This window comes from Delphinus delphis, chromosome 7 (genome assembly GCF_949987515.2).
Source record: "Delphinus delphis chromosome 7, mDelDel1.2, whole genome shotgun sequence".
Lineage (NCBI taxonomy): Eukaryota > Metazoa > Chordata > Mammalia > Artiodactyla > Delphinidae > Delphinus > Delphinus delphis.
Genome location: NC_082689.1, coordinates 7,362,719 through 7,378,390, shown reverse-complemented (window position 1 = coordinate 7,378,390; position 15,672 = coordinate 7,362,719). Strand labels below are relative to the sequence as shown.

Below are 15,672 nucleotides of genomic sequence, written 5' to 3'. Positions count from 1 at the left end.
AGTTTTATGCAGATATCCTTTTATAAATTTGATGCTTAGAATGTAGAATACTTTTTTCCCTAAAGGGTATTGGGTTTTCTGACTAACCTAGAAAAACTTAAAATATGACAGAAATAACGCCTCTCTGCCTGTAAGTCTGTATCCTACAGTTCCTCATTAGGATAGGAAGGATACAGAAGAGTGAAAGGGGTTGGGGAGGGGGCAGCAGAGCACAGTTCTTGATAGAAGAGAGAAAATAAGGAAAATGGTTTGGCTCAGCATGCCATTAGGTGCCATATTCACCCACCCATCCATCCATCTGTCCATCACATAGTTGCTACTCAGTTACAGTTTCAGTCTGGGGATATAGCTGAGTCTAAAACAGACAAAATTCTCTGCCTTCATAAAGCTTACCTTTGGTTGAGGGGACATGGATAATAAAAATTAAGTAAATCATGGAGTTCTAGAGGCAATATGTGTCAGAAAGAACAATAAAGTGAGGAGAGGCATAGAGAGAGGGTTGGGAGTTGGGGCTAGTATTGGTGGTAGTAGTGATTGTCTAGTTTTAGGTAGTGCTGTCTGGGAAGGCCTCTCTCAAAAGGTGGCATGAGGTAGCAGAGTCTTGAAGAAAGTGATTTATGTGGATATAATTTGAGGCAGAGCAGTCAAGTTGTTCGCGAATGCAAGCTGTCATTCTGGTCTCGGTGGTGTGGTTCACTGAAGGCCCCGGGAATTGTCTGTACAAGTTTACCATGTAGTGTGCATGATATCATCCAGTAGGTTAAAATGTTGCTTCACCTTAAAAAATTATCTTATTTCCCACCCTCTTAAAATAAAAAAATAGACTGAACTTTCTCTGAAATCATCTCTCTTTTCTAAAAGTTTAACAGCTGAATGCAGAGCAGAATATATCTTCCCCCTTCAAGGCTAGAAATTGTTCCAGTAATTTTGGTCTCTGCTTACAAATAATAATAGTGGTCATCAGAGTTGAAATCACAGGTCTTTTCTTGTTCATATTTTTGTCTGTTAGAAGTTAATAATTGCCTTGTGTTTTTATTTGATTAATTTTCTTTGAACTCTTAAGTCTTCCTACACTCTTCAAAAGGTATAAAATGCCACTCCATACGTATTTCTCACGTAGGGAAAACCTATGACAATTCTGTTCCATTCTTTGCCTGGAGGTGTCCTTTCCAGGACCCTGTGATCTGTTCAGATCTGAACGCACGCTTGGCTTGCTGCACAGGTGCTCTGTTTTTCTCGAATTCTTGTCATCTGCATGTTGCCCTCCTGGACTGATTCTGGTTTTCTCTCCTGCTTTCCATCTCTTTTCTGATGGGGTATTTCTTCAGTCCTATCTTTCAGTCCTTCTATTGAACTTCTAAAGTATGTTCTCTTATTTTGAAGTTCTGAGTCCATATGTTGTTACTCTAAGTGTTTCTTTTTATAGCCTCTTATTCTTGTTTTACTGACTGCACTACCTTACCTCTAAAAATATTACTTACTGATAGCATTTTAAAAAGCTAGCTCCTATTTTCCCTTGTCTTGTTTCTGTTTCCACAGAATTTTGTTTGATTTGGTCTTTGGCTTTCATCTTAGAAGCTCTGTCAAGTGTTTGTTGATCCTGGGCTATTCATTCATATTTAGGAATAAGGCACAGAAAAGCTGTTTGGAGGTTCTGGTATATACAGCACCTTGCTGGGCTTTTCCGTAGTGGTCTCTGTAATGGTCTGTTCTGTTGGAGTCCCACCATCTGTTGGTATCTGTAGGTGTATTCTCTTGTCCTGGGTCAGCTTTCCTATAGACTAATCCGCTAATCTGGTTCAGCCTCTTTAAAATGGAAAGTTTTAATTTTCTTCTGGGGAGAGAGGGATAGCTGTTAACTGCTTTGGGTTGGGGAGGTAGTCAGGGTCTCCGTGCTGCTTTTTACAGACCTTCAGCCTGTCTTCTTCTATGTGAGATACCCCTACCTCTAATTCCTGAGCTTTTTCTGTGAATTGGCCTGTTTCTGAGCTTCCTTTACTTAGGTTTCAACTTACTGGGTCTGTTATATTGGCTGTCTTTATCTGCCTGCTTTCCAGCTTTTAAAGTCTATTTTATTCTCTTTGTCCTTAAGGTTTATGCTTTAGAAAAAAAATTTTTTCTGTCATTTTGGTAGGGCTTTGGAAGTAAACATATATTTTGCCTTTATGCTTAACCAAAAGCCCTACTTAATTTTTAAGAAGTAATTCTTAGTTTCTTTTTATTCTCCTGTTAGTACTTCTGGCAGTTTACATCTTTATTTGCAGTAGAGGAGTTAACTCTGTCATGGTGTTTAATTTCATATAGCTGCTATGTATTTACATTCCATTTAGTATACTGGACATTTGTAACTATTTTTTTAAACAACGGAATCCTGAGTTGCCTTCTGTTTCTGTGCCTGCAGCAGAGGCGCCAGCAGAGGGAATTGATGAAAGCTCTCCAGCAGCAGCAACAGCAGCAACAGCAGAAACTCTCAGGGTGGGGGAATGTCAGCAAACCCGCAGGTACTGCAAAGTCCCTTCTGGAGATACAACAGGAAGAAGCCAGGCAAATGCAGAAGCAGCAGCAGCAGCAGCAGCAGCAGCACCAGCAACCCAGCAGAGCCCGGAATAATCCGGTGGGTTCATTTTCCTAAGCAGTCACTGTGTGGACTGGTGTTATAAGTTAAGTTATCTTTCCTAACTTTTGTGGACTCCCTTTTTATCTTTTTAATATTGTTAACTGTAATTATTTGTCTCCTTTTCTTTAACAGCATTCCAACCTGCACACCAGCCTTGGGAATTCTGTCTGGGGCTCTATAAATGCTGGTCCCCCTAACCAGTGGGCATCTGACCTAGTCAGTAGTATCTGGAGTAATGCTGACACTAAAAATTCCAACATGGGATTCTGGGATGATGCAGTGAAAGAGGTGGGACCCAGGAATTCAACAAACAAAAATAAAAACGCCAGTCTCAGGTAGGGCTCAAAATGATCAACCTATGCTCTTTGGTGGGTTGGGGGAAGCAGCGTGTGAGGAGTAGGATATGGGGTGGCCAGAGAAAGGTAGTTATTTAGTTTTTACTTATTTTCACCTGTATCCTACCATGTGAGGTCATAGTTTGATGATTGCTTTTCTTCCCTGTGGAAACACATCTATATTATACTAGGAGCTCCTTTGGTTGCTGGACACTTAGTCCATTGCCTGTCACATGGTAACCACTTAATATTTTTGTTATTGCTGTGGAATATTTCACCAAGGTATTCTCTAGATTTTAGCGTTTTTCTCTAAATTTATATTTTTAAGTTACTTATACTATGAGTATTATAAACACTAAAACCATTTTATTTTTATGATAAATTAGTTACATTTTACATTCATCTTTCTTTCCTTAGTATACAGTTTTATTGAACGAACATGGGTTTTAATGTTAAATACATCAACTCAAATCCCAGCACTACCACTTATTAGCTGTGTGACCTTGGGCAAGAGGGAACCTCTTTGAGCCTCAGTTCCCTCATCTATAAAATGAAGATAATAACTTCATGGGTATGGTTCTAAAGGTTAAATGAATACATGTGAAGTAGTTAGTAAAGTGCCTGGCACATAGTAACTACTTAATAAATGGTAGTGTTGTCAGAGTATTTCTTCTTGATTGAGGGCTTAATGTGTTATGAATAGGACACTAAATGTCAGTTTATTGAGCATTTTTGCCAGGCACTGTGCTCTAGGCCTTTGCATATAGTATCATTATTCCTTTTGATAACCCAAAGAAGTATTAGTACCATTTTACAGATGAGGAAACTGAGGCTTAGCAAAATTTAAAGTCTTACTGAAGGACACATAGGGGAACATTTAATAATTTCTCTGAAAAGAAGCCCTGTATTCACAAACTAGAATGTATTAACTGAGGCTAGATTTTAAGGGGTATTGAGTAACCCCACCCCCACCCCCAGTATTTCAGTTTTTTTATTTCGGGTTTGTTGTTGTTTGTTTGTTTGTTTTCATTTTTGGAGCCAAGAATTGGATTGCTGGACAGCCATCCGGTGTTGCCAAGACATTGTCTATTTATGGTGTTAGAGTATAATCATATAGCAACAGTTTCTGGGAATATAATATCGCCCTATTGTTTTGCTTTAGTAAATCTGTAGGTGTGTCTAACCGGCAGAATAAGAAAGTAGAAGAAGAAGAAAAATTGCTGAAGCTCTTTCAGGGAGTAAATAAAGCCCAAGATGGATTTACCCAGTGGTGTGAACAGATGCTTCATGCCCTTAATACGGCAAATAACTTGGATGGTAAGAATTGGGGAGGGAAACCCAGCATGTGGAATGGCAGAGCAGGACCCACAAAGAGTTAGAAAATTGGAATGATGATGGGCCAACACTCAGGAGGTGAAATCTGATGGAGGTCAAGTCCTGCACCTACCATAGGAACTTGACTCTTTAATAGTATTATAGAAAAGTTCTATAATACTATGCTGAAATAGGTTATCAGTGGTTACCAAAAAGTAGATGCTATCTTAGGCTGTCTTATAATGTACAGGGAAGAAGAGGTCATAGTTCCATACTGCTCATTTTATGGGGGGCATTGCCAGATGGACAAAGGAGAGTAACTGTTATAGTGGGGACAGAGGTCAGCCTGGGCAAGAGAAGTCTGAGGTGATGTGAGGTTTTTCCCTTCCTGCCTTTGGGGGCAGGGGTGGGAATCATGTGACAGAGCAAGTAGACTTATTTTGTGTAGGATAAAGCTAAGACCCATAATGTATGCAAGTGAAAAGATTTCAGCTCAATTTGAAGAAAAACTTGCTAATTGTTAGTTGTTCACAAAGAAGAATTATCAGCCTTAGATGGAAGTGAGTCTTTCCCTTACCCTCCAGCTTGGTGTGGAAGGGATTCCCATAACTCATGGGCTTTGTTGAACTAGTCCACCTCTGATGTCTTTTCTAAAACCAAGAATCTTTTAAAAACAGAGCAGTAAAGGAATTGAAGGGTTCCTTTGTAACATTGTAACAATAACCAATGGTCCGCTCGAGCCAGAGAAAAGAGTAGTGAAAAATAGCAATGGCTACCATCCATTAAGCACCTACCATGTACTAGGCACTTTATAGGGGTTAACATGTGTTATCCTAGGTATCTAATTTTTGCAGTAATTTTATGACATACGTTTACAATGTAGGTGATGTTATCCCCATTTTATAAATTAGGAAACAGAGGCTCAGAATGGTTAAGTAACTCATCAAGGTCACACAGTCAGCAAATTTCAGAATCAGGTTTTAAACCCATGTCTGTCTAACTCTGATACTTGTGCTTTTCTCCTGCACCACACTGCTTCATGTTCCATTTTTCTTGTAAACTTAGGATATCTCAGTGAAGTGAAAGGAGGCTATGCCTATATCTTCAGTATCTGTTGTGGTGCCTCCCCACATTATCACACTTAATAAATACTGATTGAATTTAAGGGAAAAAGAAATGAATCCCCAGATGACTTTAGCCTTAGACAGACAGTTGTTTCGATCAACATGATTTAGTTTCTACCAAAATAACGTTTAGTGAAACTAAACATGCATGGTATCTTTGTCTCTGTGCTATTTCACATGATTTGGGGCATTGCAGTGATAGTGGGTCCCCCCCACTACTACTCCAGAGGAGACTGAAGAATATTTAACATAATAGCTACATGCCTTTCAAGTCTCCATCATTAATGTCTGTATTGGGTGTTAAAATATATTAAAAACTGAAACTGATCTCTTCTGTGTGATATTTCATTGTTACTCTTTATGTCTTGTTTCCTCTCATATTACAGTTCCCACATTTGTTTCTTTCCTGAAAGAAGTAGAATCTCCTTATGAGGTCCATGATTACATTAGGGCCTATTTAGGAGATACCTCTGAGGCCAAGGAGTTTGCCAAGCAGTTCCTGGAGCGCCGCGCCAAACAGAAAGCCAGCCAGCGGCAGCCGCAGCAGCAACAGCCGCCGCCGCAGCAGCAGGTATGAGGCAGCAGAGTGAGTGCAGTGCCCTTGTGAGTGTTAATGTCTTGAAATGTTGAGCAGCCAGAGAAATGAAAATTAGAACAATGTTCCCATTTTTGTATATCACGTGACTGGAACCTTTTAAAACATGGTGGACTTGATATTTTCAAATTCAGTGTCCAGAGACCTTTGTGAATTAGCAAATATAGCCATTCATTCTCTGTTAGGCATATCAGCCCCATTGTTCTTGATTCATATAAGTGCCTCTGTCAAATTGCAAATTCCAACTTGTCATAGACCATAAATTTGGTTTTAAATAGTTAAAACTTACAAATGTTAGCTCTCTGCTGCTCAGGATCCACTGGTACCCAGTACTGACAGTACTATAACCTGTCAGACATTTCACACGTTGTTGATGGGCCCCAGAGAACAAAGGAACCTTCCACTTTGAGTAGGTGAGAGGTGTGGATTACCAAAGAGCCAATTCCTAGTGGATGATACAGAGTCCATGTATATCTGGAGAGGTTTTGACAGCTGTGCTGTCACAGCAGTGTGGACACCTGGAGTTACCAGGACGGGCCTTGTGGAGACAGAGCTCAAGTGGGATGTCTGAATCTAAATGAAGGGAAAGCATGCCTCAGTGGACTGTTCTTAGTTTCGTTATTACCAGAATCCACGGTCGGCTTTCTGTTTTTAAACTCATCCTTGGTAAGGTGAGACCCAGGTCAACCATTTCCTCGGAGTGGGCCAAGCCTGTATCCACCATGTAACCTCAGTTGTGCTATCTCGTTTTACAGGACTCTGTGTGGGGGATGAACCACAGTGCACTCCATTCAGTATTTCAGACCAATCAAAGCAACAACCAACAGTCTAATTTTGAAGCTGTACAAAGTGGCAAGAAGAAGAAAAAGCAGAAGATGGTCCGAGCAGATCCCAGTTTATTAGGTGAGCACAGGCCTAATGTCTTAGCTGGGTGTTGGTGGGAGATTATATGTGAGTCCCATGGTGGAATGTTTTTCATGAAGGGAAATACTTCTTATAAAAAATAAATGTTTTTGACCAGTTCAAAGTTAGTAGTCAGTATTTACTGGGCATCTCAGTGCAGGAGCTATGCCTCATGTGCTACAGGGAGTAAGAAAAGTAATACATTGTGCGGTGCCTTCAGTTTTAAAGTCTTTTTTCATATCTAACATGAATTTCTTTAAAAAAAACTTTCAGTTTAGTTGGAAAATAATACTAATGGACAACAGAAAAAGTTATTTAAAATGCTGATTTGTGTGGAAGCAGACCATAAATCCAGTCACATGTTCACAGAAAAGAACCAGTATTTGTTGACATTCACTGTGTGTATAATACAATTCTCATAATTATCCTGCATTATGAGGTGATGTTCCAGCTTTACCAATGAGTAAACCAAGGCCTAGAGGATTTAAGACATTTCCCAGAGTCACACAGCATTTAGCAGTGCAGCTGGGGTTTCAGAGCAGGCCTGTTTTCACTCTTCTGTGTTACCCATGGCTACTCTTATCTAACATTGAGGACCAGTGTCTTCATACAGAGCAGCCTTTTCCTTGGGGAAAAGGTGACACCTGAATTGGGGCTTTGAAAGACAGGAAGGATAGGGAATGGTGTTTCTGGAATAATAAACAGCATAGGCAAAGCTGATGGGCCACCTGTGTTTCTTAAGTTGGCCCTAACAACCTCACAGGCAATGATGAAATTAATATTATTCTCTATTTATGAATGTAGAATAGGCTATTATAAAACTGTGTTGTCTGGAATAGAATGGTTATATTGGCCAAGGTGGCAGATTGGGAAATCAGGCAGAAAAGTTAGGAGGCTGCAGTATAGACCAGATGAAAGATACCGGTGGCCTGGAATAGGGTTTTGGCAGTGGAGATGGAGAGGAGTTAGATGGATTTTAGAAATTTAGGGGATGGACAAGGAGAATGGAAAGGTATGGGCAGCCGGATGAAAAGAGTTGCCCTTTTGCTAAAATGATGAGCCCTGGAAAGTGGAGCAGGCTTACGGGGGAATGATGCAGTGTTTAAGTGTTGGGTAGATTGAGTGTGAAGTGACTAGGAGGCATGATACAGAGATGAAAGAGCTGATAGCACAGCAAGAGGTAGATTGCTCTGCCCTTGGTAGTATCCATACTTCAGAGGTTTCCTGCGCTGGAGAAATCAAAATATCAGTAACAGAAACCCAGCTTTGAGGATTGCCCTCGGGAACTGGTGCTCTGCAAGCTGGCTTCGGAAACCTAGAGATCTGGCGAAATTTTGTTTTCTTCTGCATGTCTTGGAAGTTTATGTTAAGGATGGATGGAACAGTCCAAAATTTATCCAGTTTTGACAGAGATAGGTGAATGTAGATTTAAGAGTGTTCCTTCAGTTCTGGTTGTGAGCTCTAGCTAAGAATCCCCCGCTATTTAGCTGTGGGGGGAGGGGGGAAAAGGTTCTCAGGGAAAAGGTTCCTCTGAAAATGAGGTAAAGGTTTTTGGATTAAATATCTGATCTGACCCCATCTCCTCTTATAGACCTAAGAAAGAAAGGGACTTAAAATCCCCCTTCAAGGGAATGAGACATAGGTCATTCTAGGAATAGAGTTTTAAGGAATATGTATCTTGAAAGGGAAGAAAAAAAAATTAAATATAAGGGAAGTAAAACTGTTCAACAAAATACTGAAGAAGCTCACTTGGGTGGGCTCTTGCTTGCACCATTTAATGAGAATTTCTGCTGAACTAAACTTTCCTCTGGAAATTCATCTGATAATTTCTGCCCCTTACCTACTCATATCCATTTATTATTGTTTTTAATTGATATATGCCTTATTGACTTATAGATTAAGAAAAATTAACAAACATCCATCAGTCACAAGTTCCCCATGCACATAATGGGAAAACAGCTTCAAATTTGACCCCAAAGTATCCATTAATTTGACCCCAAAGTATCCATTGAGAAAGTGGTCGTTGATCAAAAGAGAATTTTGCTTCTAAAACAAACCTTCAGAGAGATTCCAGCTTCATTTTAATGATCATGTCCTCCATTGTACTCTTGTGTTTTCTTCTAGTTTTTAGAGCTACCAAGTGCCATTGTGAGCCAGCATCCTGTACTTGGATATGAGAAATACACACACACAATACCATTTTTTCACCAGTCATACTTTCCTTATAGAAACAGTCTCCCAAACCTTACAGAAATTATGTGAGTGGGAGTCTGTTGTTCTGAACCTAATATAGTCTTTAGAGCTGGGCATATTGGGCTTACATCCTCATTTGTATTGCATGGGGTCTCATTATATCCCAGAGCTCCCCCTTCTGTCCAGTGGGGAGGAGACGTGCCCTCCTTACTGGTTTTTTGGACAGGTAAATGAGACCATGTCTGCTAAAAGCCCAGCCCGGTAATCGTCATATTATAGCAGCGAATACTTAACTTTGTTTGGCCCCAGGCTTCTTTTCCCTTCCTGTGTTTGTATGACTAAAATTGATTTAGTTTGTGTTTTTGTTACATTCCCACTTTTATTTCATGTGGCTCATTATTGTTTTTATCACATTTCATTTGTTCTTGAGATATATGTGAAGTCAAAGAAAAACCTGCTTCAGAATAGAGTAATAGTTCATTTCATAAACTGTTTGGTCTTTAGGTTTTTGCACTTACCTAATTAACTGTTATTTTCAAATATGAACACTAAGCCTTTCATTATTTTCAAGGGAAAAAATCTTGCAGGTTATGGGAACACAGTTGAGGGGTAGAACTCAGGTTGGGATTTGGAATCCTAGCCTCTCCCAGTAGGAGGCCTTGTAAGCAGCTTGTACCACAGCTTCCTTGGTTAATAAATAGGCGTGTTTATTTTTTCAAGTCATGATATTTTGGAATCAAGAATGTAATGTAATTAAGCTATTTTTATTATGTAAGGCATTTTTTTGTTTATTATTGGTACATTTAAAATGTGTATTTGAAAACTTGAACATTAAAGAACAAAAAGGAGGGGGCAGAAAACTCAATATTAACAGAACTGCCTTTAGACTGGAGAGCATCGCCTGTTTACTTTTTGATATTCAAATAGCAGCTGAAACAGTTTGGGATTTAATTTAGGGTGGATGAACTGAAAGCTTTCTGAGAATCACTCATTTCAAAGAGGCCTTGTTAATAGTACTTTTTATCAATCTCTGATCATGGAGTTCATTGAAAAATTACACGTGCTGATGGCATTAGGTTTCCAGACCTCAGTAGTGTTTGTAAGTGCTGCCTGTCGCCTTCAGTGGCTGTGCTAGTGCTGCTTTTTCTAAACCAGATTGCACTTCAGTCAGTTAATATTGCTGAATGAAATCCTTCCCTTTGCTGGTCTACCTAGAGTAGATTGAGTCGAATAAAGTAGTTCAATGTTTCTGTGCTGTCTGCTCTGTGATAGGAAGAACATCTGAGGGCTCTAAGGATCTTGTAGTGGGTCTTCCCTGGAGCCTCCTACCACTGAAAGCAAAATCTCTTGACCAGAACTTTGACAAAGTTTTGGACCCAAAGTATTCCCGATAGCGAATGGGGCTGAAGTATTGGGTTGGCCAAAAAGTTCATTTGGGTTTTTCTATAACATCTTATGGAAAAACCCAAACGAAATTTTTGGCCAACCCAATAGTGTTATTCCCACTCACATTTCACAGTCATTTGGTCGAGTGGTTACGAAGTACTTAGTGTGTTACTCCTGCCCTCCCCCTGCCCCATTCTTTTAAGGTACACCTTCTGAATGAACTTCCCCCCTAGCCAACCTGGCCCTTAAAACACACTTAAAACCCAGGCTCTACTCAGGACTCTCTAAGGCAGTGGTTTGCAGTTCTTTTTAAGCAGTGGTGCTGGGTTTATGTGTGTGTGTGTGTTTCCTCCCTAATTAAATTATATCAGAACCTTAAGATAAAACATATAAAAATAGAATGTCTAATTGGAAGGGCAAAAAAACCATTACATTGACTTTTATCCTTTCTTCTCCCTCCTTTTAGTATCCCTATTTGTGTGCTCAAAAACAGGAGACTAAAATTCCAGCTGCCTGCCTAGAATTTGAGCCACATGGTTGTCTGGGTGTGGTCAGTCACTCGTTGCCAATTTTTCCCTGCAGGGTTTTCAGTCAATGCTTCATCGGAGCGACTCAATATGGGTGAAATCGAGACTTTGGATGACTACTGAGCACCTGCCAGAGCGGACTGGCCTTCCCTCTTTTCTCTGCTGACCATGGATTCTGCACCTTTGGACACGACACTTACTCACCATATACTCTTTATCACTGCAACAAATCACAGAACCGATCATCTCAGGCTTTTTCTTCCAGCCCTTTGTGTCCAAGATTCTTTAAACCATTTTTGTTGGTGAGCATCTCAGACTGTAGATAAGTGGACCAGACCCTGTGTCTTGGGGGTGGCAGTTGGGATTACTCCCCAACAAGGCTGATTTTGGGCAGACGTGTTTACTGTGCCGTGATTTCACCTACTGTCTCCCAGAAAGTGTATTGGGATCTGCCAATAGCAATTTACTTTCTCTTGTCACTTTTTTCCTTCTATTTTGTTTTTCTTCTCCTTCTCCCCTCCCCCCCCCCAAAAAAAAATGGGCATGGGGTCTGACTGGTGCAATCATGAAGAGAGTTAATGGTAACAGACATTGGCCAGCAACAAAAACGCCCATGGACTGTGATTTGAGTGTCCGACAGAGACACAGTGAGAGCTCTTCCAGTCTGAAGGTTGCATTGCCGCTGCTAACTCTGGGATTGCATCAAAGAGGCCCTGAGTGGGATGGAGTTTAGATTGATTGGTTTGATGTTGCACACCCCTCGCCTCTTCTTTCTGAGCATCCTTTCAGAGAAAGGATTCATGTTTTTTCTTCATTAGATAGTGACTTCCAAGCAAGCTGACTTCTCCCCTGGCATACTCCAACCTGATTGGACAAAGGAAGCCCTGTGGCCTGGGAGAGGGACTTATTTTTAATTTTTCTTTCTTACAAAAACGGATTTTTTCCCATAAATATTTTTACTTCAGAGGACTAGGACCAGTTTGTTTTGGGCCTTTCTGCTGAAAATTTGTCTCGTTTAAGAGGCAGTTAGGATCTTTACCATATGTATGAATATGTGTAATTTCATTTTGGATAGGGATAAACTTCTGCTTCTGATAAAAGCCCGGAATTTCATCTGCTTCCTCAGAGCATTGCGTGTGTGTCTTGCTGTGGCCCCGAAAGGTTTTGTTTAAAGATTCTGGAATGGCAAGTTGCTTGCCTTTTCTGAAAAAAGAACATACAAAACCTGACCATCTTTAAGACCTTCATCCATGGAAACCACTATACAGGAGATTGCAGTGGGCTGGAGGGGATGGGAGAGAACAGGAGAGAGAAGCCTGGTTCTGGTTTCTGGTTGTGGCCTCATAATACCCCTTCACTTCAGATATAAAATGTATTCAAGCCCTATTTATAAACAATACTCTTCCTGCCTCTGCCAACCCCCCACAGAACATCACCTGGAATTGCCAATCACACTTTGGTCTGGAGCCTTTGGACCGTCCGCCCCTGTGCAAGAAGTGCTGTGGTTCGGGTGGCTCCTGGTAGAGCGCCTTTTCTTTCTGTCATCATTGCCCGAAGAAGGCTGGAGTTGCTCTGAGAGCAGTTTGGTTTTGGATGATTATATTTGGGTTTCTGTTTTTATTCTTTTGGATCACCATTCTCCCTGTCCCTTTTTGCCTCCCTCCCTCTTAAACATGTACAATAACTATACAGAGACTGCTACAGACTTGTACATAGTTTTTGGATCAAATAGCATGAGGAGATGGGGAACCATTAAAAATTGGGGCTCCTGCTCTCCTTTGCTTTGTAAATTCAAAAGTGGGGGGTGGGGAAGAGGGATAGTTAAAATGTTTACAAAACTTTAAGCTCCCTCGGAACTTTTGCCAGTGTGGAGGAAAATAAAAAGGAACTTAAATAAAACCTGGTGGTATTTTATCTGAGTACACTTCTTGTACTCACCCTTGTCAAGGCTGAGTTTTCCACCAAACCATCTTCTTGGCACCATGGAAAAGCTCCAGACAAGTGAGCACCCAAGACATGGACGCAGCTGTGGCTTTCTCTGGCAGGCTATGGAACGCTGACTTGGTTCTGTATTTGAGAATGTAGAGGTCAAGGTAAACGTGGGTAAGTTGATTAAATGTCTTTCCTCCTCTGCCCCTTTCTGCTGACCTGCAGATCGTCTCCTGTCCTCACAACACAGACACACACCCCTGAAGGTGCCCCCTCCAGAGCCTGCCCACACCTTCCAAGCTAGATTCTATTGTATGCTTGTTCAGGGGAAATTTTAAAATAAAACACAAACATTTGGGGGAGGGGTAGGCAGACTTCAGGGAGCAACGTCGTTTTAGTCATGGAACATTCCATTAGCTTAACCAGGAGCATTGCTTCTACCTGAGGAATTTCCCACATGGTGGAAAGAAACCACTCTTTCCTAAGAATGTTTGTTTCTGTCTCAGTTCTACCAATTTTCACATTCCCATTTGCTCACTCTTTCACTTCGAGCAACCATGTTCTTAGCTCTTTCTGTGAACTTACTTGCAGATTATCTAAACTCTTCCTGAGTTTTAAAGTGTTTGTTTTGTACACTGTTTGCTTCCAGTTGTTCTAAGTCAGAGAGTTAAAAAACATACCCAGACAAGGTAGTTTGATTATGGATACTTTCCCCAAGGTAGTCGGTGTTCTGGATACTGTTGCTACATAACAAATTACCCGCAAACTGGCTTATAGCAACCCTTGCATTTTATTGGTAATTTTATGAGTCAGGACTCTGTGGGGAGGGCTCAGCTGGGCGGTTCTTCCATGGTGTCTCCTCTGGTTATGGCCAGAGGTCAGCTGGGGCTGCGATCTTAGGAAGGTTTGATAGGTTGGGCGGCACGAGGGCTCACTCGTGTGAATGGCAGTTGACGCTGGCTATTGCCGGGGGCTCAGCTGGGTTGGTGGCTGGAGGAACTACGTGTGCCCGCTCCAGCATGGCAGCTTCAGGGTAGGTGGACTTCTTTGGCAGTTGGCTTCCCCCAGAGAACCGGGCAGAGGCTGCATCACCTCTTCTGACCTGGACTCAGGAGTCACATAGTGTCACTCCTGTGACACTGTGTGAAAGTAGTCACAAGCTCTTTCAGATTCAGGGGGTTGGGGAACATGGTCACCTCCAACATCTCCCTTGATGGAATGAGTGATAAGGTCACTTTATAGAAGAGCATGTGGGATGAGAGGTACTGTTGTTGCTGTTTTGGGGAAATAGCTGCATAAAATTAGTTGATGCATATATATCAAGGAACTTCAGTTCTTCGTTGGCTCTAAATTGAGGGGTTATTTTTTTCTTTTTAATTTCAGGATAATGGGACTTCAGGCTTTATTTTAAATAATACATATATACAAATATGTACACATAAATAGTGTGTGTGCCATTTTCTACACCCTATTTTAAATTGATCAGGTGAAGAAATTGAAGTTTGTTTTATACAAAATGTCCTCTCCATATTATTAATGAAAAAGTCTGAGTATGATTCTGATGTGAAATGAACCTAGTTCTCTCCTGTGCTTCCAGTGTGGGAAGTGCAACAGGCATGCACGTTCTAAATAGAGTAAGGTGCAGCTGAGAGCACATTCCAAATGGAAGTTGGCCTCATAGTTAATGGGTTATTTGGGAACAAAAGGAAAAAAGCCCAGCTCTAGAGGATGGCTGTGAGCGCAGGCAATTCCTGATGAAGCCACAGTGCTTGCTGGGACCGTGGAGAGCCTGGGAACCTTGAGGCAGCCAGATGTGTGATCATTTTACAGACATTGTCAGATGCCCTGAGTATGACGGACCCGCATAGCTTTTGGTAGTGTTGGTTCTGGAAGGGCACCTGGAGCCCCTGAGAGAAGAGTTTCCCTCCAGGGATTTGTCAGTGGGAATGTTTTGCAGCTAAAGTAACAAACACTGCTATGGCTCAATGTATGGGAGAAACAGCACATAGATGTTGGGAAGCAGGAGAAGAGAACTGGGCTCTTCCCTAATTGCAGCAACTGCCCTGCAGCCTAAAAGCTGCCTCCCCTTTTCATTGCTGGCAAAGTGATGACATCATGGGGATGGAACTCACTGTAGCTTCAACACTCAGTTCAGTCCAGCTGGTCTTAAGCAGAGACATCATTTCTTAAAGATTGTTTACTTGTCCCCCCAAATCTAGGAGTGGGGGATTATTTTCCCTTGGTAGTCAGTTGTTTTCTCCTTTGAATGCCTCCTTTAGCATGAGAAGTAGTCCTGAGGGTCAGTGGGTCATTGTTAGGTTTGGCTGCATATAATAAGATACAAAGTAACAGTGACTTAAACAAGATAGTTTATTTCTCAAGTGAAATCTGGAGGTCATCAGTCCAAGGCTGTTGTGGCTCAGGGACCCAGGTTCTTTCTGTTTTACCCTCCTGGTTGCGGCTTCCATTCTCAAGGTCACTCATGGTCCAAGGTGACTGCTAGAGCACCAACCATCATGCCTGTATTCCAGGCAGGAGGAAGGATTGGGGTGAGGCTCAGGGAGCACACCTCCCTGTTCAGTCAGCCTTCCTTGAGGAGCTCTTTTGGGAGCTCTACCAAACATCTTAAGTCTTTTAAACTGGAACGTGGATACGTAACTATAGTTAGTTCAAGAAAGGCTGGAGAACTTCCCTGGTGGCACAGTGGTTGAGTGTCCGCCTGCCGATGCAGGGGACACGGGTTTGTGCC

General features: G+C 41.5%; 1 protein-coding gene across 4 annotated transcripts in view; it reads left to right on the top strand.

The window, feature by feature from the left end:
- GIGYF2 (GRB10 interacting GYF protein 2) overlaps nt 1–12,909 on the top strand; it is a 126,355-nt gene extending 113,446 nt beyond the window's left edge. For all 4 annotated transcript variants that reach the window (XM_060015918.1, XM_060015920.1, XM_060015917.1 and 1 more), the window contains 6 exons: nt 2,402–2,614; nt 2,750–2,952; nt 4,115–4,269; nt 5,777–5,961; nt 6,741–6,888; nt 11,050–12,909. In XM_060015918.1, coding sequence (XP_059871901.1) covers nt 2,402–2,614; nt 2,750–2,952; nt 4,115–4,269; nt 5,777–5,961; nt 6,741–6,888; nt 11,050–11,117 — 972 coding nt within the window. In that variant the 3' untranslated portion in view covers nt 11,118–12,909. The remainder of the gene's footprint in view (nt 1–2,401; nt 2,615–2,749; nt 2,953–4,114; nt 4,270–5,776; nt 5,962–6,740; nt 6,889–11,049) is intronic.
- The last annotated feature ends 2,763 nt before the right edge of the window (nt 12,910–15,672 follow it).